The 24,935-nt window shown below is 40.3% G+C and overlaps 2 protein-coding genes across 2 annotated transcripts in view; one reads left to right on the forward strand and one right to left on the reverse strand.

Moving 5' to 3' along the window:
* The window catches only part of Dnah3 (dynein heavy chain 3, axonemal), a 32,369-nt gene extending 16,387 nt beyond the window's left edge, over positions 1-15,982 (reverse strand). Inside the window, 27 exon segments of the mRNA XM_068292411.1 lie at positions 2,046-2,214; positions 3,354-3,468; positions 3,576-3,674; positions 3,742-3,889; positions 4,201-4,371; positions 4,431-4,535; positions 4,596-5,486; positions 6,633-6,699; positions 6,851-7,008; positions 7,065-7,212; positions 7,272-7,389; positions 8,222-8,406; positions 8,498-8,688; positions 9,885-10,099; positions 10,155-10,320; positions 10,386-10,805; positions 10,870-11,161; positions 11,221-11,387; positions 11,785-11,901; positions 12,764-12,911; positions 12,982-13,079; positions 13,139-13,290; positions 13,354-13,623; positions 13,719-13,760; positions 15,501-15,695; positions 15,774-15,885; positions 15,887-15,982. Coding sequence (XP_068148512.1) covers positions 2,046-2,214; positions 3,354-3,468; positions 3,576-3,674; positions 3,742-3,889; positions 4,201-4,371; positions 4,431-4,535; positions 4,596-5,486; positions 6,633-6,699; positions 6,851-7,008; positions 7,065-7,212; positions 7,272-7,389; positions 8,222-8,406; positions 8,498-8,688; positions 9,885-10,099; positions 10,155-10,320; positions 10,386-10,805; positions 10,870-11,161; positions 11,221-11,387; positions 11,785-11,901; positions 12,764-12,911; positions 12,982-13,079; positions 13,139-13,290; positions 13,354-13,623; positions 13,719-13,760; positions 15,501-15,695; positions 15,774-15,885; positions 15,887-15,982 — 5,055 coding nt within the window.
* Positions 15,983-16,878: 896 nt separating this feature from the next.
* LOC137578823 (uncharacterized) overlaps positions 16,879-24,935 on the forward strand; it is a 30,704-nt gene continuing 22,647 nt past the window's right edge. The window contains exon 1 of the mRNA XM_068292413.1: positions 16,879-16,908. The gene's annotated coding sequence lies outside the window, so the exon portion shown is untranslated. The remainder of the gene's footprint in view (positions 16,909-24,935) is intronic.

The raw sequence follows: 24,935 nt of genomic DNA on the forward strand, positions 1-24,935 counted from the left end.
AGGTTACGGATGGTGTTGTTCTGCATTGGAGTTAGGGAGTCCTTTGATATGCTTTCCCTTTGCATGTTGCAATAAATATGCTGTTTTATCCAACAACAAGAGCCAGCCACACACAAAGGGCAGCATGCAACATGTCCATATGTTTTTCCTCCTGCTGGATGAAAGCTTGAGCTGGGATGGGCTGAGAAAGTGGGCAGTGGTCAACATGGACGCCATATAAGCAATCATATTGAAGATATTTACTATTCTCTTTCTGGTGTCGACTGCTTAAGAAAATATTCGAAATGTTTTATCATTCTATCTAATTACTCGACTAACAAGAGTTCTAGACTTCAATGTCTACTAAATAAGCAGTAAGTGCAGTATGCATGAATGTGTGTGAAAGGCTGTTTAGCAAGCTGTTGTTGCGCGTTCGCACGATGATTGGGCTGTGTCTCTAATGTGGTAAAACATCTTTACTCAGGACTCCAATGACAAACAGAGAGGACAACAAAGGAAACCCAAAAAAGGACAACAGAATCAACTTATCTCTTTCTCTTTATCTCCTTATTCATCTCTATATATCATTCTTTTTCTCTGTCCTTCTGTATTGGACCAAGAGAAGGCTAGATAGCCTTTGTTTATCGTATGACAAACTTTTGGACTATATTGAATTTAATTTATTTACAAGAATTTCCAGCCAAACATAAATCGAAAGCTACAGCATATTGCAAATAGTTTGTCAATTGCAAAAATTTCAGTTTTGTTTCATTTTATTGTTTGGGCCCGCAGCAGCAAAAGCAGAAGTAAGCAAAATTTATGACTTCCTAGAGATTATTAGTAGAAGTAGAAGCAGAGCACTTCGAAGCGAAGCCACTTGGTGACAAGCCACAAACTACTTTCTAAAAAAACTAGGCAACAAATTAAGCAATAAAAAAATAAACAAATGTATTTTCAACTCGAACTCAAAGTGGCAGCGGTGCGGTGGCGTGGTGAGGTGATGAGGTGCTGGCTAGCAAAGTCGCATAAAATAAATTCATTAAATTTAATCGAACGCAGAGAAATTTATGGGTTCTGGCAAAAAGCCGTTTACTTTGCTTTGATTCTAAATTGATCTCCAACGAAGCAAATTAACAAGAACTGAGCAGCGACTGCCTCTCCCATAATGCCGATGATGGGCTTAAAACTACGGAGGGCAAATCGAAAAGTTCTCATCCTCCGATTAAAACTTGCAAACAACGGCTTTACCAACTCTGTTCACCTTTTCACTGACTCACTAAGGCAGCAACCAAAGACAAAGACTCTGCTGCAAATAAATAAATAATATTTCAACATATAAGTTCCTCATCTCTCACCACAGAACTATTTTGAATTCCTAACGTAAAAAGCTGCTATCTCAACTGAAATTTAGAATCGTGCAGTTTTTCGAAAGGTCTAGAGCTACCCACGTACTGTGTGTAGGTATATTATGCAATTTGCCATGAGAATTAAGCGATTAAGGGACATAAATTTTACAACTACATAGAAAATTTTCAGCACCCACTTAAGACGTGCGTGCGAGATGTGAGTTGTGAGATGTCTGCTAAAGCGGTTAATGACCTGTAAATAAAAATTTACATAAACCCAAAAGTGGGTTGCCAAGAAGTGGAAGCCCGAACCATGTCCAACCTGCTGGAAGTAGCCTGTGACTATTACTTTCACAAACTGACTAATTAGTAAACAAGCAGCGGCAACAACCAGAGTGGAGAGTAGCAAAACAAATGCGATTACCCAGAGAACTGCATAAATTTCAATAAAAACATACAAGTTCTCATCTAAATTAGGGGGAATGGCGGCTCCGCTGTGTCTGACATGGAAAAAACGCAGCGTGTGGCAAATTAACTGCCAGTCGCCAATTGCCAATTCACATGCGTGCGACTCTCTCTCCCTCCATCCTCCCCTCTTTCACACACACATCTCGTGTTCTTAGTCTGATTAATGTTGTTGACCAGCTTGTTTTTTTTTTTTTGGCTCATCAATTAGTAAACTCACTCGGATAGACTGTTCGTCGCTCAACGCTGACTCACCTTGAAGAACTTGCCCAATGCCTTGTAGTCCAGGCCATCGGAACAATTAAAAACAACGCATTTCTTGGCGACAGCTTTGGCCAAATCCTTGCAGGTTTCCGTTTTGCCAGTGCCTGCAGGTCCTTCAGGTGCACCGCCCAGACATAACTTCAAAGCGCCCATCAAAGTCCTAGAAAAATAGAATGAGTATGAGTAAATGAGAGGTTTAGACTTTGGTCCATTGCTGGGGGCAAGTTGGAGTGGGGTGCCCAGTGCTTTTAATATCTATTGGCATTTTTTCACATTTCACACGGACAACAGCAGCAGCAGCAGCTTAACAATTTTCATTTATGGCTAGTCCATTTATGGCTAAGTACCTAATGTGTCATGAAATTTCATTGGTCACTTTCAAATTAATCTTTCGTTGTTATTGATCTAAGCTAAGTGAAACCCCAAAGTTATCAATCCAATTGTTCCTTTTATTCAGGAAAAAGAGGAGCGGATGATGGGAATGACCTCAATAAGTCCCCAATAAGGGGTACTCGTATGTGCGATCCTCGTATTGAATGCTTTGAAATTCTGTTTTTTTTTCTTGTTTTGTATTTTGTTGCTTGTTTTGCAAGTTCATATTTTTATCATATTGGCAGCAATGGATGGTTGCTGTATGCCGTTACCCAACCCCTGTCCAACTTCCTTCTGCTCCCTCTCGCTACTCTGTTGTATATATGTACATATATTTTTTTAGCTTTTCCGGCATAACCAAACAAAATATCTATACACACTCGTTTTTTAACTATGCATGTGTTCCTTTCACTACTTCTCTCTCCCGCTTTCTGTTTGTGTGTGTGTGTGTGTGTGTGAAAAACTGTCCAACATTGATTTATTTGTTTAATATAAAAGTTTTATCGGAAACCCCATTAAAATGTCCTTTCTGCCAGCTTGCCAACCGATGAGGATGGCCGTGTCCTGCCTGCTGCTACAGTTCTTTATGTTGTTGTTGTTGTTGTTGATATTGGTGGTGGTGTTGGTGTTTGTGTGTTTGTCGTAGGCAGCTTAAACATCAAAAAGGTTTTGCAGCTTTCCTCATTTTTATTTTGTTTGTTGTTGCTTTTTTGCGTATTTTGTGTGTGTGTATTGGAAAAAATGAAAATAAATTTAAAATGCAGTGAAATAAAATAAATATTTTTCCAATAAACGGTTGCCTATCCACTGACTTTCCCCGATAGATGGGGCAGGGGAAGCAGAATGATATTGAAGAGAGAAGGGGAATGGTAGCAAACACCAGCTGCTTTGGTCTATGGTTTTGTCAATTAATATTTTTGTACCCACCGATAGCAGCGATCTGTTAGGGGAGTAACCACCAGGCGGGGTAAATTGCCCAAGTACTCCATGCCATATTTCACATCTGTGACCACCATGCTAACACAGACCCAATCCTCGTTCTCTACGCGATAGATATAGATACAGGGATAGAGAAAGAGAAAATAATTAAATGGATTATTAAAACTACGCAAAAGTGCATCGATATTTCATGATTTTTTTTTAACTTACTTTCATCGGTTTTCCAATAGTAACGCAACTGAGAAATCCAATCGAAGTCTTGAATATTGGCCACATCCATATCCGTAAGATATTTTACCACATCGCGAGCTTTAAAAGGAAAATGGTATTGGAAACGATAAGAAACAAAAAATTCTTGACTCGCTTTTTCTCTCACCGTGCACATCGAGAACAATCAAGGCCTCCACGGCAATGCGTACGCCAGCCTGTAAGTCTGTTCGCACCAACTGGACCAGATCACCAATTTGGCCATTGGACTTCTCCAAATAAGCTGGCAGCGACTTTTGCTCAATAGCCTCCTCCACCTAGACGAAAGAGGAAGCGATTCCAAACACAGTACAGCCAAAAAGGGAAGCGCAAATAAAGGGCAAAATATGATTTTCAATTTCACGCGCACACTCAAAAACTCAAAACCATAAAAACGTAAAAGGGAATGAAGAAGCGTCAGCTCAAAGAGACAAGACGATGGACTACTAGTAATCATACTGTCAGCGACTTCTCGGACTGGTCTTCCTCTAAGCTTCACTGACAGCTGGACACGTCGAGCAGCTCTTCCTTATTTTGCTTTCTATTTGTCTAGTTTTTTTTTTTTTTTTTGGCTTTTCCATGAACTCACCTCATAGGTCCAGGCCATGCAGGATATGCCTTGCACCACTTGACCCGGCCATGCTGTTACCCAGGAAATCCGCTCAACTAGGGCATAATCCTCCCATGCCTCGCGCATCTGCTCTTTCACACTTTCCAGCATAACCATCTCCACTTCTTTTAACCAAATTTCAACCAGACCCTGCGGGAAATGCGATTTGAAAATTAATAGGTACTCAATGCAAAAAGGTTTCCTCTCACATTAGCTGCCTGCGGATTGATGCGGCGCACCAGGGCCACTCTTTCATCCTCGTCGCTAATCATTTCGGTGATTTCCATATTGTCATCAAAAGTTAAAGTGCCAATCTGCGGAAAGGAGAGAACTAGTGATTCCTAGTGATAAATTTGAGCTGGTTTTTAGCTTACACCCTCAAAACACTTTCTTAAGTGTGGTTGCACTCTGAGAGGATCCTTGGTCTCTGACAAAATCTCCAGCAATTCGTCATTAGATAGGAAAAAGAATCGAGCAAAGAATAAACGTTTTTGCTCTAGGTATGTGTTCAAACCTTTCTGGACTGTCTCCAGATCTTCAATGGCCTTGGTAAAGATATCTAGCATATCGGGATATTCAGTGGCAGCCATCACATGGCGATCCTTCAGAGTATGCTTCATAATTCTTCGCCAAGTCTTATCGACGGCCTTGAAATTGCGACCCTCCAATGGCATTTGCCTCATAATATCCTCGGAACTAAATATGGGCTCCAAGTACATCCAAGTGATCTGCACTTGGGTCCAAGCATCGATTATATTCTGTATTAGAAGCAGTCGCGATTCCCAATCATCCGCCTTGCTGCCCAGGGCCACAATAAAGGGAGATCGCTTCATCGCCTGCGTTCTCATTATGTGATCGTCCAACAGAGTTTGTATATCATCCAAGGCTGCCAGAATATGGGTATCTGAATCACGATATTGAAGCACCTCAAACATAACATCCTTCCAATCGGCCTGCATGTTCTTGAGGCCTACATTCAAGTCATATTCCTTGCCAGCTGCATTGGCAATCTCCTCCAACTGCGGCAATATACTCATTATGTCCGCATCGATCATATCCTTGAGAGTGGGAAACAGCTTCGGATTAATTTTCCTACCCAAATGCTTAGATATCTGATCCCAATGACGCTTCTCCAGCCCATGACGACAAATGGAGTCCAGCACCGGCAGATAGACACGAAATTTCTCAATTTTCATTCTCATTTGTTCCGCTGCCCGCTTTGCAACAGGATTGTAAGCCAATTGTCGAGAAAGTTTATACATAATCTGCACAAATCGAAAAAAATAAATAAAACCAAAAGCTACGTTAATCCTCCTTGTAAGCGGGTAGTTTTTACCATGTGTTAAATGATAGTCTAGAATTCTGATATTTTTTTTTCCATTCGTGTAAGAATACGTCAGGAACTCATATTTTGGTCAATGGTTAATAGCATGAAAAGCTGAGTCGATATTGCCATGTCCGTCTGTCCGTCTGCCTGTCGGTGCCCATCAACTTCACGCCGCCATTTTAAAATACATTGAGATGAATTTTTATGTAAAACGGGACAGAGTGAGTGGCCAGAGACTGTAAGGGTATATAAACTTTGGCACAAGCGAAAGCTAGCTTCTTTGATATATTTTTAATGTGTATCGTCTCCTTCACTTTGCCGCTTCAGATGTGCCGAAAAATTTAATTCAACTAGCTTTACCTTTTCCGCTTTTGGGCTGTCCATTTTACGATACTACTAAACCCCTAACCGGCTGCAGGTCCAGATCCCAATGGGCAGCACTACTTGGTGAGCTCTCGCTTCCCTTACCAACCTTGTTGCTACTACTGCCGCCAAATATGTTGAGCATTTTTTGTTGCATAGTTTTCGGCTGCCTGTAACGTTTTTCCTGTCATTTTATACCCTTGCAGAGGGTGTTATAAAATTGTTGAGATGTTTGTAACGCACAGAAGAAGACGTTCCCGACCCGATAAAATATGTATTTAAGTATATATTCTTGATCGGCATGTGAAGCTGAGTCGATATAGCCATGTCCGTCGGTAAGCGTGCACTTTACTCAGTCAGTTTAAAAGTATATAAAATCTTCGGCATAGCCGATGTTACCTTCTTTGATATTTTTTTCTATCATTTTCGGGATAGTTTTTTTTTTTTGTCTGACTCTGTTGCTCTATGCCCCGAAGTGGCTTGAGGTTTTTAGTTGCATTTTAGCTGCTACATTGGCTTAGAGACAGACAAAGAGAAACGACAAGGAGTGAAGGTTGGTGGCAGGGAAAGAGATGGAGTAGGAAGCCATGCATGGCCAATGCTGCAGTCGAGCAATCGAGAAATCCGACAACTCAAAACTTTGTCGCTCTTGTTGTTGCTCGTTTTTATTTCCGCCAGCTACTGCCACTGGAATGACAACTTCCGACTTGCAACTACTTACCTTGTGCATATTCTCCACTTGCTCCCTCACACCGTCCGCATTAAGGCATTCGAAGCGCTCGAACATCCTGCAAGAACAACAAAAAATGTAAATAGAAACAGTCTAAGAGACAGACAAAAAACAGAAGAAGAGGTAAAATTGAAAATAAATAAGCGAAAGCTGCCGATAGTCAAGTTGTTGTGGGACCAAAGAAATATTTTTTCGAGTAGCAGTCTTACCAAATGAGATAATCCTTCTCGAATTCATATGACGTCTTCCATAGTTTCTCAATTGGCTCCATTTTCTCGATGATTTCAGCCAGCAGGGGGAATGCAGATACATCAATTTGCAGCAAACCCTCCTCCACGTTGATAGCCTTGGCCTCTCGACTGAGATTCTATACAAAAAACGGCGAATTGTACTAAACAGAGAAATGAAATCGTATTCACCCACCTCAATGGTATTAAACAGCATGTCCACTGTTTCTACACGCTCTTTCAGCTCCTCAAGAGTTAAGACATCGCGTATCTCCCGAATGCGAAAGCCATCCATGGTACGTTTCTCCTGGGACAATAGTTTTTCGAATAGGGTACGTCGCTCCCTGCCAAATTCCAAATGAATGAGTGGCAAAGTGTAATCGGATCAGTTGATGATACATACCTCAAGGCGGCCTCCAGATTGTCACGCACCACAGCCAACCGGGCGGCACTAAGATCCAAAACCTCCTCCAACTCACCAGGCAATATAAATGTACGAGTATTCAGATGGATTTCATCATCTAATGAGAGCAAAGATTGGGATTGGGATTAGGATCGGAACGGTTGATGACTACAATTTCCATTGTATTCTTAATTAACTCTGCTTAACTCTTAATTAATTGGCTGTGCGCATTTTTTTTTTTTTTTTTTGCTATTGTTGGAGGGTAAACTAATTAATTACTTTATATGTGCAGGATTCAGTAAGGATTCTTGACAACTGTCTGATGATATTTGGTGTGACAAAGCCGCACACATATGTGGAAGACGGTGGACGGACGCCGAGGCCCATGCCCAAAGACAGATAGACAGACAAACACTTGACGATAACTCGCAATTGTTTGAATTTAAGTATATACAACATATAAATGTATGTGTTGTTTGTGTATGTCTGTCTGCATGTACGTGTGCGTGGGGCTTTTGGGGTTTTGTCTCCATTTGTCGGTTGTCAAAGCAACTTTCACACATTCATGAATTTGTTAAGCTCATTATGTTGCATTTTCGGTTGTGTTTTAACGAAGCCTTCGACTTCACCCTCTTGCCGGCTGGCGGTGATGATGGTGGTGCTGCTAGTGCTCAATGTTTGGTGTCTTACCGCAAGTAATTATAAAACCAATTAGTAGACTCAGCTTGTTAGTTGAGGTTAATTATGTTAAGCGAGCGCTGCTGCAGCTTCGACACACAAGGCAAACACAGTCTAAAACAAACTAACTATTACTAACTAGTAGTAGTAGTAGTAGTAGTGCCAACGCTCGGAAATGGGTGAAAACCTATGCCATGCACTCCCATTCATACATATGTATGTGTATATGGAGATGCCTCACAGCTGCACAAACAGTTATTTTCATCACTCACCGGACAGGTAGGTATGTGTCAGCAGGAATACAACCCGCTTCAACACGTTTTTGATTTCATCTTTTATGGCAAATATTCTCATCTCCCGACACTCAGCTATATAGTTTTGCAGGGCCACTACTTCGGGTGTCTCCTCCGGTCGCTCCCCAGCCTTCATTGACATCTCCTCCAGTTCCTCGCAAATGCTATGAAAAATTTGACAAATGTGATATATGTATGTGTATAGCTCGGTGTGGGCTTTCCCCAGACCGTCTTCTTCCGACTTTAATGACTTACGCTCGATTCTCGTTTAAATTGAGAGCTTTATAAAAATCAATTATGAAATCATAGATATCCTTCACATACATCCTCAATGATAGCTTAACATGCCGATTATCCAGCATGAACAAGTTCAATGGAATGAAATCACGCAGATGATAGGTTGTATTGCTGACGGCAAGCAATTTTTTCAATAAATCCTGAACAACCTGTTGTCCAGATACAGATACAGATACCGAAACCAGGTAGCCAGTCCGTGTAGAGCGAGAGAGGGGGAAAGAGGTAGAAAGAGAGATGGGTTAAAAATGTACGCTGTAAATGAAAATGCATTTAATGAAAAATGAAAGAAAGAAAAAACAGTAAAGAACGGACGACTGATAAAAGCCCAAAAGACTTTAATGAATATGCTATCTCAGACTACACTAAAAGAGCTATCTTAGACCTTCTAATGGCGGTATATCTGTTAATCTGATTTGATCATATGGCCATATACTATCTTACATCATTTCTTTTGATTTTTCGTAATTTTTCCTCTGGCTTTCCTCACTAGAGTAAAATTGACAGCCATAATATCTTACATACATAGTATACCATTTAAATACATAGTGTATACATGGATAAAGTCAGACCAAAAACGCACAGCATTCTCGCATTACATGCATGAAAAAGTTTACGGCCCATACGAACGTATTGCCCAGTCGGAAGCAATTTTTATTTTAAATAAATTGTGCAATAAAAAATTGGAAAAAAACGAGACGGGGGAAATTGTCGGTCGTTTCATAAAACTTAATGAATGTGAACTGCTAACGGCTGAGAGAATGGGTTAATTGAAGTGTCTGCTAAATGATAAGAACAAAAAAGAGTTCTGGAGGCGAGGCGAGAGAGGGAAAGGCTCATGTTAATGTGCAGCTGTCTAAATATTTTAATAAGCTGAAAATTCCGAAATCGAAATTCGAATAAAGTTTAATTAAACATTGAACAATTGCAAAATGTCAGAATTCACGATACAGTGACATGAGACAGGAGGCAGGAGGCAGGAGGCAGGAATGCAGGTGTAGACAGACACATCCTATCATCGTTCTGTTCAACTAGTCTAATTACACAAATTGCCAGGCACTTGCCTAACAACATTCACCACCCTGTCTGTCAGTCAGTCAGTCAGCCAGCTAGGCAGTCGGCAGTCTACTAATATTGCATAATGAAATTTTATGTTAATTCTACGCATCATTGCGTATAATCAAATCGAAATAAATAATTAAATTCATTTTGAAGACGAGACACAACCAAATCGCCTCAAGGCATTGTCGATGAATTTCAAGCACTGTGTGTGTGTGGGTGTGTGTGTGTGTGGGTGTGTGTGTGTGTGTGTGTTTTGAAATTGATGAAAATTTATTTTAATACTTGCCACCAAATCGGGTAAAACATTATCCGTCCATATCTTCTCCACCATGGGCATTATAAGCTTTTGGAAAAGTCCAAAATAGTATTTATATATCGGTTTCAGGTACACATGAACGCCACGCCAATTGATCTTGACGATCTCCTCGATTTTAGTACACAGATCAACAAAATCATCATGGTCCTCGTCAATAAAGTGCAAAAAGCCCTCGGTATCAGTCTCTAAAACAAGTTTTTAGTTCATTCAACTTCAACTAGATTCGTTCAACTTGCTTACCTCCTCCAGACATTATGTATTCCAGCCGTGGAATCTCATAGCCCACAGCCAATATATACTTAAAGAGGTCCGTAAAAATACGAGGCAGTTCTAGCATATAGGGATAAATGTAGATTTTATTGCTGTGATCGAGCTCAAATTGGGCTACATCATCCACTTCCGGTGACTACAGAAGAGTTAGAGTTAGGCTTGGCTTGTTTTTCTTTTGTTGTTTTGTCGCTGTCAACTTACTGTATCCACAAACACATTGATCAAGGGCTGCTGAAAGGGATCGGCATCGTCCTCATCAAACACATAGATATTCGCACTGGGTCTCACTCCCGGACCCATGTCAATATGTTCATTATCGAAATGGGCTCCCACCACAGAGCAAATCAGGGTCATTAACGGGGCTCGTCGCAATTTTGGATCATGCATAGAGTATTTTTCAATAGAATTTCCATCTTTGAAGGCGCACAGTACCTTAAAAAGGTAATTAATGCTCTTATTGATAAGACTATACAAATGCCGCGACATCACTGCATGAATGCAGCGAAAGAGCGTATCCGCACGTCCACCGTATTTGCCCGCCATGGGCACCATATCCTTCCATGTGGCACGCATCTCATTCATCAAATCGGCGCATCGGGGCAGCCAATCAGTGAGAAGCAGCTGTTAAAAAGGCCCAATCAAAATGAATTTAAATATAAATCGGACCCTTCAAGCGGACACTTACATCTCTAATGGAGGCGCAGCTTTTCTGAACAAATGCCAGCACGGTATCCGCATCGAAAGGACGTTGGTTGATCACCAGCTGGGAGAGATCAACCACAACCAAATCCTCATAGAGCTCGTGCCAAAGCTTGTTTAATGCCTGAACAGTGGGATGAGTCGTCATAAGAAGTTCCCCAATACGGCTCTTTGCCAGCAAAAGATTCGAACGCCAGGGCACCGGAGATGTTATATTGAGTATTGGAAAATCTGGAGGCTCCAATTCTAGTTGAAAACGTTTGCGCTCCATTTTAGATCTGCAGTAAAAGAAACTTGAACAATCAGGAAACTAATGACTCAGATAAACAGCTTTTACTGTAAAAGGTAACGTAGAAATGCCCGCTTTACATAATAGCGAAAATCCTCCTGAAGGTCTATTAGACAGACAGTGATGAGCACTGCTAGATCCTGTCGTATATTGCGGTCGCCCATAAATAGATAATCCATTAATATAACTTCTGGCGGCAAGTGGGGCCAATGTACCTATAATCAGAAGGAAGAAGTTAAACTTTCAAACAAAATAAACAAAGTGATAAAGAAGCCCCCCGCGTCAGTGTACGCTGGTGTTTGTGTGTGTGTTGCTCATTAACTCCACTGCAGTGATTTGGCGGGGCCCTTGTATCCAAGCAAATATATTCGTACATATATACTTAGTATATTATCTACGCTTGCCAAAAAAGTTAGTTTGACGCTTATGTCAAAACATCAACACGCATCCTTTCATCCTTCCGTGGGAGAGCGAAAAGAGGGGGAGCGAGAGAAACTTTTTGGCAGAAAACTTCTGGAGTTAAGTTTGTTAATAATGTTGACGGTATTCGGGAATAGATGAAGTAGTTCCCAGACGTGTTGACACGTTGAAAACAACTGCGTCGACACTCACCTGTTCCTGCATGATGTATTTGTGGGCAGTTTGCAATAATTCACAGTGCGTATCAATACGACGGAATGCTTTGCTTATGAGTTTCGATGGATACGATTCCAGCTGCAAGGTGGACACCTGTTAGAAAAAATGAAAGAAGAAATAAATCTGTTAACTGCAGGTCATAAAGACAAGGCCCATCATCGTCATCATCATCATCATCATCATCATCAACAGATTCACGCCCAATACACACACAAAGTTTTTCGTACACTCTCTAAAATGCAGAGCTACACACATTCTAGCAAGAAGTTGGCACGAAAGAACACACAGTGAATCAGTGGCTCAGGGTGTATAGTCGATTCGGTGTTGGGACAACGTTATGACCTTATATTTCTTTTTAACAACTAATCACGTTATTCATAACTTTGACCAAGGACCACCACACGATGGTGCTCGAACAGGGAGATGGCCAACAGACAGACCAACTGGAATGTTTACGAGGTATGAATTATATAATTTTTATAAGCACGTCGGGCAAAAGCCAACGCAGCTTAATTTACTCGCACGCTCACGCTTACTCTCACGCACATCTACCACAGAGCACACAGCACACAACACACACCCACACCCACACCCACACACACACACACCACACATATTTACTTTGTATTAAGTTTATTATTATCATTTTTTATGTGGCACTCGGACAAGGATCTGGGGGCAAGCAACATGGATATGGACATGGACTCCATTTCGGTTGGCATAAAAATTTATTTATGTCAGTCGTTGCTCATTTTTGATGGGTTTTTTATGATCTTGGTGGCATACAGGCAAGACAAAAAACCAAAAAAGAGCATCATATGTTGTCTCCTTGGTCAGTTGCATAATTCAAAATTTGTTTATGTATACCCACACTCACCCAGACACACACACACAAACACTATCTATCAAACACCATCACCTGGTGATTGCATCCACTTCTTCACTTTATACTCACCCCATTGAGCAAACATTTATATCGCTTTTGTATCCTTACGGTGAATTTCTGCTCAGCATTTTTATATTGAAGTTGATATTTGTTTAATTTGTTAAGCTTTTGGATTTCCGGTTCGACGGGCTGCAGGGGCGACAAATAGGGAAAACGACTGACAGAAGGGACATGGAAATTAAAGGAAAAAAAACTTTTAATAATCTGTCTTTTCAAGTTTAACATACGTGGCTTCCATTTTCTTTAGACAAAGTAGAAATTCCTCATTACTAGCAAAATTTCGGCGATGTATACGCCGTGTGGTCACCTTGCACTTGGGTTTGCGCTATCAAGGGAAGAGAAGAGTCGAGATTGGTGTTTGTCACAAGCTCATGTAATACTCACCAATTTCCTATTCGCCTTACGTTGTGCTGCACAGTTGGGATCGTCAGAAAAGTCAAGACGTCCGTGATCTATATTGTATTGGGCTTCCTGAAGAACGGGTTCCAGCATGCTATCAATGACTTTGCCCATGCGAATCAATTCGTTTCGGCACTCTACAAATGAAAGTCATTGTTAAAACATTGTCAATCGGTGTATTCCACTCGTCCTCTTCTCACCCTCCGTAGTCCTCAAGGCATAGGGATCACCCGGCTTAAACTGCTCCTTTTTCGGCTTATTGTGCAGCGTGGCCACTCGCAATTGGCGCGCAGTTGGCGTGCGATAAGCGGCAATAACTTCAGAGGGCGCCCCATGATGATGTCTCAAACGATTGCTCCATAGGGCGCACCGCGTACCACAGTCAAAATAAAAGATTCGGACCCGTCGCTCACAATAAATGTCCAGAAGCTGGCTGGTCATTTCGTAGATTTCCTGCTCACTGGGTCGCACTAGAGAGGGCAATATGGCGATAGATAGGTAGGGGTAAGAGCGTGTCAAATTTTTAATAATGCACGTTATGTAAATATGAGCATTTATTTATTACCGCCAGTCATCCATTTGTCAATCCAGGGAAATTGATTACAAGCTGCAGGCGATACCAAAAATAAAAAAATTAAATAAAAAACCAAAAGCATGGAAAATGAAAATGCCATTTTATATTTGCACATGCAACGTGATATGAGGGTGTGTGTGTGTGTGTGTTTCCACTGTTGTGTCCATATGCATTTCACATATTTGACTTCCTCCAATTTTCTGGCTTTTTTTCTCTCTGTCTCTTTCTCTACTTATTAGTGTTATTGTTTTTGTTGTTGGGTTCAAAGGCAATGCAAATAAATTTGTGTGTATATATGAAATTGTTTTAAATAAAAGCCATTCGGAACCAAAGTTCACTTTTAAAATGATTAAACTCAAATTAATTTTCATTTCGGTTCACATGCCAACCCTTTCCTACAATACGCCCCCCGCCCCTTCGCCCCCAGTACTTTTGTATACTCCAGTGGTCATCAGACATTTTGCATGCCCCCAATCCACTTTGGCATTGGTTATCTCCTGTTTGTTTGTCACATTTTTATGCTAATGTTTATCGACAACATGTCTTTTATGCTATTGTGTATATGAATTAGTCTACCCACTACCACCGGCAGTCCCACTCCCAGTAGACACCGCATCAGTCCCACTGTGCCCCGCCCGTATGGGAGTCCTCCATGGCCTGTTTGCATTTACAGCTATCCATTGCCGGGGCATTAAATATTAAAAAACTATACACAAAATGAAACATTTTTTATCACAGACCAGCGACAAAGTCACCATCACCATTGCCAAAGCAGCCGCCACAAGTTGACCCAAAGCCCCAGTCAAATATTCGACAAGGAATCACCCTACAACCAGCCTTCAACTTGAATCACAGAATCCAATATTCGTCACAATATAGAAAGGATTACAACTGAATATTCCAAGCCTTTGATTTGCTACTTACAGTTCTGGATTAAATTGGAAACGTTGCAAAAAACACGTTTGTTCAGTTTGCATATAAACAGCAGTAGAAACTAGAAATTGAATTTGCTTTTTTCTAGGGTTATAACAACTCGAGTGTAAAGTCTTTTGGCGAGGGTATTAGAAACAAACAGGATACACAAAAAAAACGGAAAAAAAAAAACAAAATTGTCCATGTAAATGCTAAATAAAATACTATGATAAACATGTACATATGTATACATATATATATATATATATAAATATATATGAACATTCCGCTCCCGCATTCGCCTCTGCACTCTCTGGCCCTACAGTTGACGCCTTTGGGGTCCCTGCTCTGGATACTGGCTCCATGCCGCTCTCGCTCCCAAAGGATATTCAAATAAATGTCATACGCATTTGTTTTTTGGTTTCTCCTTTTCTGTTTTTGTGTTTTTGGTTTTCGTTTTTTGGTTATAAAATTTTATGTTAAAAGGATAATGTTTGGAATTTTTATGTTTACAGGTGAACAATTTTCCAAAGAGCTGGAGAAGTACGACGACGATGATGATGGTGATGGCGATGAAAAAGCCGAGGGCAGACGATGCGACGATAACAGGGAGTGGTTGGGGAAGGATAAAAAACGGGCAAGGGGCAACTTGAACGCATGTTGTTTTCGCATTTAATAAAGTATTAAGTGTTATGTTTTTGCGGTAAAATTCTCAATCATTGAATTACATAAAATACAAGGCAATTTGTATTCTGAATCCCTATTGCAAACCCCCTAACTGTCTCACTCTCTTTCTCTCTCTCTCTCTCGAAATTTGCCACCTAAAATCTTTGTTTAATTCAAGTTTGCGGTTATCCTCACCCAATTTATCAAAACTATAGGTATGATCCTTGGCATCACGCAGCATTTCGAATCGCTCGGGCATTACAATATCCTGCAATTGTAGTTCATTCAAGCTGTCTTCATCACATTCATCATAGGCATTCTCCGTGAGATAAACATGAAAGTCAAATTCACGATTACCGAGACCCAAAACCCGATCATTTTGCATGTGAGCTGACAGTGAGGAAATATTGTTTAATTGTGTAAGATTGTAAAAGACTGGCCGGTAGAGCAACCGGTCCGTTGACTTACATATCTTCTCCAAGACATAGTCCTTTACTGGATCCAGAGGCAACTGATCAAATTTATAATTCATGTTATAGAACGGGCAATCGTTTATGGGACGCCTCTCTCCTTTTTTTCGGCGCCTGGGACACATGGACCAAGTGCATGGTCCTTCGGCGACGAAACTGGACATCCTGCAGCCTAGGATCACAGTAGGGCCGCCTCTCGGGGGCCATTTTGGCGGTAGTTTTACCATTCTGCACATTGCCAGAAGGCCCAGAATTGGACATGTGGGGCGTGTGGTTGAACTGCTGAGTGCTGTTCTTCATTGCTGAAAAACACAGAATGTTATTGATATTGTTGCTGCTTCTGCTGATGCTGGTTTTGTTGGGGCTAAGGTTAGTTCCTGGTTATTTTCCACTTGTTTTTATTTTTTTATTATTTTCCTGACATTGTTTGCTCAACAGAATACGTAGAAAAACTGTAATAATAAAAGTTTACAACACGAAAATTTGTTTGGCCGGCTAGCTAACTGATATACGTGAAATGTTTATAAACAAAGTTCAGACAGAAGAGGAGCATTTCAGTGTGAATGGGGGGTGGGTGCAGACCCACAGTGGGTAGGGCATTGGCAACTCGTTGCTTTGGTAACCCGTTCGGTTTGCTTTGCTGGCAAAAGCGGTTAGGAACAACACATGGATGGAGGCGAAGGTGGATAGCAACCGGCCCCGCACCCGTCGACATTCTCAACCCATCGATTCGGATTCAGCTTTCAAGCAATAATATTTGATATTTCTGTCTGGCTCCCTGGCAGGTAAGCGCGCGCTTAGTATTCTTCAAATTGTGCTACAAACTATTCGGTCTATATAAAGGATGTACTCACGTTCATGTTATGTCAATGATACCACCTGCTTATGCCTTTTCCTCTACTTCTGCCTCGGCGTCTGCTAGAAAATTCCTTTCTATCTTGCCAGACTCTTCAGTATATTTATTATCCCACCAGTCGCAGGGCAAGGAAAAGAAGCTCGTGGAAAATGGTAACGCACTCGTCATTCAACCTGATTATACGTTGACAATAATAAAAATAATAATAATAAGCCAGACATACTGAACTTGTGCCCGATGTCCAACAGTGGGGCCAAAATATCCAATTTGTAACCAGGTGAGTATTAATTATTTTTTCAACAGCATCAGCTATAAGTATCCAGACAATTTCCAAGAGCTAAGCCAAGCTAAATTTTCAGGTATTTCTCTCCGCAATGTCTCTTCTCAATTGAGAACTGAGTAATTTTTATATAATCATATGACTATAAAGATTATTTTGTTTTTTTTTTTTTAATTTTTAGAAATTTTCAAATTAAAGTAACCTGTTTAGCCCACTGTGCATTGCTCATATCATAAAAAGACTCCGCTCTATACGTTTTCCAATACTATTATGTTTGGCTTATTTTTCCTTCGTTTTTTTCACCATTTATGTAGCAGCTCTAAAGGACTCTGGTCTGAGTCTGGGTACAAAATTAAATGACGAAGATTGCATTGTGCGAAAATATTTTTGATATGAGAAAAATTTGGTTTTCTACTTTTTTCTTTGTTGTGGTTTTTGAAATCGTTCGCACTTGGTCTTATTACAATAATTCATTTGTAGCATATAAATTAGAAACATGATTAATAACTGTCGACGGATTCGCCACGGAAGGCTATCAACTTTGGCCAACAATTCAACTTCCTCTACTTCTCTTGTCACGTGTCGCCAGAACGGTGCAGGTGTCGGCCACGTCATCTTGCCGCTGCAATGCGTCCGACGTTGGTCGTTGGTAGAGGCCATGACAAATACTTTTGAACTGTCGGCAGTCGGCTTAACATCTTACCCCATCTGCAGAGTTATTTTTTAGCAATTTCATTTGCATTTAGCTGCTCAATTGTCACAAATAATGACGCATTTTCACCGAACGAATTGTGAAGAAATGGCATCAAATTGTATTTAGTTTGTTTTTTCTCAGAGAAAGACAAATAAAAAAGGGCGGGTCTGTTTGTAATGCGAGCGACGACTGGTCGCGTGACCGACTTCACATACGATGTGCCATGTCAGGAATAAGGAAGGGGAACGAAAGGAGCATTATCGTTAAATTGTCAAAGCGAAGTTCCTAGCCTCAGACCGAAAGTATGCAACAAAAAAAGCGGCAATTCGCAGTACATTTCTGTATACCCTTTGCATGTGAATTCGATTTGGAGAAGGTATTTGAGTTGGAAAAGGTTTGTCAAAAGTATAGGGCCTCACATATAATGTAACGTAATGTGTTGGTTGATCCGCGATTTTAGAGCTCTTGCTTTGTTAGGGTATAATTAAAGACCAAGCAGCAGCCTTCTCGTGGGAGGACAGCAAAAGTTTGTGTACTTCTTACTTTCTTTTCTGTTTGTTTTATTCTTTTTTCCGCAGTCTCGGGTTTTTTTGTTTTGTTTGCTATGTATGCCCAGTCGCATTTTGTCCAAGTGATTAATGACCCAATAGCAAAAGACGTCGCGCGACTTGAAAAATGACTACCAAAACGAATGACAAACGCGGGGGAAAGGTGACGGCCTTACCATCGGCGGCGACGGCGTTTTAAAACAGCCTGTCACACGTGAGCCAAGGAAGAACGGGCGGTCGTTGGGTGGATAGGTAGATTGTTGGGTGGCTGCGGACGTTTGGGTATCAGAAGATCAAATCGGGCGTGTCGCGCCGCCTCGCACGTAAAAGATGCAACAGGGCCAAAGACCGTGTGATTTACACGCAAGAGCCGCAGCAGCAGCTCAACAGCAGCATGCGGCAAATTGTCTGAAGTGATGGTCCAAGGAAAGGGGTAAGGGCTGCAAATTAGGGGTTGAACAGAACGCAATGTACCGCTCCCACCCCCTGTGCGCCTCTCATTCTACTGTCAATTGAAAACGTGCCAACAATTTGCAACGACGATTAATCGTGCTCGAGTAAAGTCAAAGTTACAATTGCTCTGCAGGATTGCAAAGTGTGTGGCACTACGGTGTGATGGGATAGGATAGTGGGAACAGAACAGAATGAAGATGCATGTGTTGGGCTTATTTCCCGTGTTGTTTACGACCATTTGACTAATTAGGCGTGCATGGTCCTCACAAATTTAACACTAAATAGAGGCTCAAACCTTTACATTGCCATTTTCCCTTCCTTTTTTGCTGTGTTCTTATACTTTCGTTTGGAACAACCTCGACAACCTCGCTCGACGTTGGAAATCTAAATGCAAAATGCAGTTTTATCATTTAATCGAAAATATTTCTTTTTTCTTTATCAAACATTTTCCTATCATTTGTAATAAATATAATTATGGAAACCTTTCGATATGAACGAGAAAAACAAAGCAAAAAAATCAAAATTATTTCTATACATGGAAACAATGCAGACCATCATTAAAGGCTTTTGTATGCAATTACATGCCGCATTGAGCAATCATAAATTAGCTTTTCAAACGAATCATCGTCATATCTCTCCATAGGAAAAAATAAATTAAATTAAAATTTACAAAAAGGTTGCAATTTTCCATGCAAACAACAAAAATTTAATGCTCATAATGAAAAGTCCACTAGCAGCTCATATCCATAATAATAATATACAACAAAAAAACGAAGGAGAAGAAAAAAAACAAAGGGATCCGCGCTGGCTTCGGCCATGTCGAAATTTGTATACCCTTGTCCAGTTTTGGATGACTTTTGGTATTGATCAATTTTGTTAGTTCCTCCATGCGCTTTTTGATGTAGTTTTCTAATCCGTTTGATAATAGCAGCAGAAAGTCCACAAAACTAGTTTTAGCGGTTTGGGAGAAATATACGTTGACCAAGACGGACGGACAGACCGGCAGACGGACACACAAGCGGACATGGCTAGATGAACTTGCCTATTTGTGCCTTCATATTCCTGACCAAAGTAAATATGACCTGTTTGCAAGAGTATAAAGACATGGAAAAGAGACGTAGAATTCAAGAGGTGGGAGAGGGGAAATCACATTTTCACATTTCCATTTCCCTCTCTCTTACTCCGTGTAAGCTGAACCAACTGCCAACTGTATTTATATATTTATTTTTAATGTCAACAATCATCAATGCAAATTTACTGCAAATATCAGCCATACTAGCAATTCGAGCCATGATTTATTGACTTTTTCAGGTTTTTTTTTTCTGTTTTTTGTTTTTGTGTTTGCCACATTTTCAAATTATTGAATTAATTGGAAATTCATGGGCAATACAAAACAAAAAAAAAAAAACGACATCCAATAAGTCTTTATAATGGACTGCTTTCCTGCTTGCAACTTGTCTAAAGTTGAACAAATGTTTATGAGGACAATTCAATGACCATCGCTGATTGAACTACATATAGGAATTATGAATCTCATTGGAAAAAATAAAAAATTTGATTTTTAGGATCTATCTTACACTTAAACATGGGAAATGGTATACATAATTAATATATGCATGTAGAAGTTTCCCTTCCACTTGCGCCTGCGTTGCGCTTAGCTGGCATATTTCCCTCATTTGAATGGGGAAAATGTTCGACAACGAAAATCCGTCTAAATATTTGTACAAATTTCTGGGCCAAAATTGAGCTGAACTAAAGTAAAGTTAAGTCAATTCAACTATGTATTGTGTATACTTAGATTTTGCAATGCGTAGCTGGAAAATTTTCAACACTAAATTGTTATGGTATGGCCATAAGAGAGATAAACAGGCAAATGTTGGGGCCTGATCGGGTTAGTGAAGGGAGGCTAGCGGGAATCCATGATGAAGTTTACATTTTGGCCAAAGCTAAGGAAAATATGCATGAAAATATTTACTCATGAGAGCGAATGGACCGAGAGTCTCTTTGTTTAGTTAAAACCATAAAAATCTTTGCCAACATTTAAGAAAATTTAAGCCACAAGCGACTTAAAAACGAGACAACAAGAAGAAGTCTTTTTCGCATACCCTGTTTGCAATGCAATGGCTGGGTATACTAAAGTCGTTCTGGGTAAGCATCGACAGTGAGTTTATCTAAGCCACAAGAAGATGAAAAGAGTTGTACTTTACTTTGATAAAGAGAACTGTGAATTCGATGCCCAAAATGTTACATATCGCTCTTTTTTTCTTTTGCCTTTGGCTAGGCATATGATTTAGCTTGCTGTTGAGGATTTGACCTGCCTTAGGATTCCTCTTTTGTTTTTTACTTGCTGTCTTCCTCTTGTTTTTTTTTTTTTTCTTTCCTTTGGGTGGGGAGATGGCACACAAAGGGCCAAAAGCTTCCATCAGGCAGACTGGCTGGGCCAACTAAAGCCAAAGCCTAGGAGATAGATAGACAGGCCAACAAAACAACAATTGTTGTTTGTATCCTTGGAAGGCTTTGTATCCTGAGATGCTTTTGGCTGCTGTACAAATTAGTTTCTAATACCTTCAAGTCAAACACAGCCTCAGTTTCGGTTTGAATTTGGTTTAGGTTTGGGTTTGGGCTTGGGTTTAGGTTTTTGGGCTGCATCATCATCCACAAAACCGTAAATACAAGTTAACAAAATCACTTGAGCGTGTTTATGAATTTCTATCTTGCTCTCATTGAATGTGTGTGTGTTTGTTCCTTTGGTTTCCTAATTACAAAACTCATTCCTCTTGCCAATTGATTGCCATTAAATTGTATTTTAAATAGTTCATCATCAGCATCTGCAGGCGAAAGATTTGACTCAAAGTAGTTTTAAAGATTGCAACGTTTTTAAAATGAAATCAAACCACAGACCATGTGGCGTTTTAATGAGCTAAACTGGCTGCTGTTAGTGCTTCCTGGCTGCCCCTGCTCCGTCGTCCATCACATACCTCTCCCCTTATCCCGCTTCCCACCCACCGCTCTCCATTCACCGTCGTCTTCTTTGTTTTTCTTTTGGCCGAAAAACTTTTTAAATTAATTTTTAATTGTTTATGCAGCAAAAGTTCAGCTCATCCAAAAAGAAACACAAAAGCATACACACATACATGCTTACACACAAAACCGAAACATTAAAAAGAATGAAGTAAGTCGTCTCGCCGACTTCGGTATACCATGCACCAAGTGACCAAATACCCAATGTGTGTCTATAAAATTGTTTTTACAAGCCTTACTCTACAAGCACACGAGCACTCTAGCGCCGCCACTAGCCAACGGCTAACTCCGCCCTGTAGATCGCCTAGTAATATATGTTTAGACGAATATAAATATTGCGTGTTTCTAGTTCAATTTTAATGAAAATGGTAGGTCGGAAGAAATGAATAAGACTTACTTGTGTGCCGAATTTGATAACAAGTCTTCTTGACAAATTGGCTGACTTTAACTACGTTAGTTTTCGACAAAATCAATTACAATAAACTCTATACAAATATTTACATACTACACAAGTCTAGGCTTTTTCTCTGGCTTTTTCTATTATAGTCTCTGGGATCTAGGCTCTTGATGCTGATCAAGAATATAAATACTCTATGGGCTCGGAAAAGCTTTTTTCTATCTGTTACCTACATCTTAGCGACTTTAATATACCATTTCACCCTATGGGTGCATGGTATAAAAAGGCCAAAAAGATACTTTTTGATATGTAGGTTCGCTTTCCCCAAACAGAATATAAAGAACAGAAACGAAACGGAAATACGGAAAAGACTTACAGAATTCAAAATAAGATCGTTTGGGACTAGATCTGGTTCAATCATCAATAGAAATCGAGAATAACAAATGCCTTCTGCGATGGGATTTCGAGTTATTGTATTGCTAAAAAAATGAGAATGTAGAACAGCTCAAAGCGAACTTATCGATGATCTCGGCTCACGTTGTGATAGCTATCCGGTACTGGAATAGAATCGTTATAATAATGCTATACTTTTGACAACATCGTAATCGTAAACTAGCAAAACTTATGGGGCATTTGCATAACATTGGATTAAAAAGAGTTGACGACAACATGTAAATCAAAAAATAAGGATTCCAGGACCGAGGACAATGCGAGTGAGCCCTTCCAAAGAAGAAAATTATGCAAATTGCTAATAAATTATAGTGAGCCAGCGTGAACGACATGTAAAATATAATAACAAGAGAAAGAGAATGGAAAACCAAACTGAAGGAGAAACTTAAGGGGAGCTCACTTTGCAGCGCGGATGGGATGCAGGGGGTAGGAGTAAGGAGAGTGAGGAACGATGGCCGCGAATTGAATTACAAATGTAAACACAATGCCACAGGATGTTGCTGGACCAACACAGGATCAGGACCACAACCAACCAGCACCAGTAACAGGACCAGGAGGCGATGCAAAATCATTAAAATAATAAAGAGACCTCTTTGCACGAGGGCCAACCTAGCAGTTTTTGGTATTCATTATTTGAATTTGTGGAAATATTTACAACTTTTATTGGCTGCAACTTTGTGAAATTGATCGATGCATTGTTATTCTATTGACTTTAAAGGTGGCCCTCGTTATAAAAGCGCGCGCTGTGTAGTACTTTCAAGGCAAGCAGCACAAGGATGGTGATGACGAGGACCAAGAACCAGTGCCAGGGCCAGGGCCAGGACGATAACGGCGACGACGACTACGAGCATTAACTGGCAAATGGATAATGGTGAAACTTTTTGACATTTATTGTGTTTGTGTCGAATATTTATTTATGAATGCACGATGGCCCGATGGTATTTACATTACAATGAGCATAACTAACGGCCGCATCCATGTCCTTCGTATCCTTGTTTGCGTATGCGTATTAAATTAATGATACTTTCTAGTTCATAAAATTCGTTATGCGAGTTGGGCGAATGTCAACGTCAAAACACAAATCAAATAATCACATAAATGAGAGCGCACGCACACACACAAACACATACTCTGATTCACACACACATATTCGCATAGTGTCTATTGAATTGTAACAAATTGATTGTCATAAAACATCGTTTATATATATTATAATGTGTCATAGGATGTGTTGTTGTTCATGCTTCAATTCAGGCCACAGACCACAATCGTGCCACTCCCCTACGCCATCCGTTCCAACCAGCCTACCAAAAACTTGACAAAAAAAAAAAAAAGGCGAAACGAAAAAGATGAAGGAGAAGAAACTTGTATCCCTAACTCATGCCACTGACCTGCCTTGATTTCACAAGTGGCGATGTGAATGATTGCGATAAAGATGGCAGCATTTCTGGGGAACGCTTTATGATAGCAGAGAATAGTGTTGCCCCTGTAGTATGTAGAGCAAAGGAAGGAGAGCAGAACTTGAACTCTCTATGTACTATGGTGGCACACATAAAATTTATGGCTGTTTACAACAGATTGCACACTCCATTTGTTTTTGTTTTTGCACACAAAAACTCCTCCCCCCTTCTGTCACTTGTATCCTACTAGCCCACTTGACACAGTTAGGCTTAGCTGGTTTATGTGGAACCTTAAGATGTTTATTCTAAAACTAAACCATTTTTGCCTCTTTAATTAGTCACTCTGGGAATACTTAGTTGGCATGAGATCTTTGCTAACAGCAGAAATTGAGACACAAAAGGACAGCGACATAGACAAAAAAGAGAGAGAGAGAGTGAAATATCACTTGGGAATTATCTCAACAGCTGTAATCAGATCGAGTAGATACACGATGGCAGACGATATAACATTTACTTAGCTAGTGGTTTTTCCCAGTGTAGTTGCTCAGAGTGAAAGTGCCTTGACATCATATGCATGATTTGTGAAAAGTTTTAACTGCCACCTACTAACAAAACTGGGTGTGTTTGTGGGTGGTTTTTCGGCAAGCTTCTCTGGCCAATCCAACTCCTACTCCAACTGAGGACTGCCTTGTTTTGCCAAGTTTATGAATTTCATAGCCAAAGTTTTTCGGCAGCGCGTAACATGCGCGTAAGTTGTAAGCTCTTGTTTTCTTCATCTTTTTTTTACTCTTTGATACCCTGCTTGGCGAAAAGTTAACAAGATTTACTTTATTACCAAGTTTTTCTAGTCATAAAGCAGCATCACCACCACCAATGAAGCACAGCTTGGGCAATTAGCTGATTACGAACTAACATCATGTGTACGTCATTCATCTGAGCGAACACACGAGCCGTGCGAGCGACCTTTTCTATTATTTTGTTTGACAAGTTCATTGAACTGCGCACTGACTGTGTACGTAGTACGCAAAATACCGATAGCTACTTGAGTAATTAAAGTTTTT

Source organism: Drosophila tropicalis, unplaced genomic scaffold (genome assembly GCF_018151085.1).
Source record: "Drosophila tropicalis isolate 14030-0801.00 unplaced genomic scaffold, ASM1815108v1 contig_694, whole genome shotgun sequence".
NCBI lineage: Eukaryota > Metazoa > Arthropoda > Insecta > Diptera > Drosophilidae > Drosophila > Drosophila tropicalis.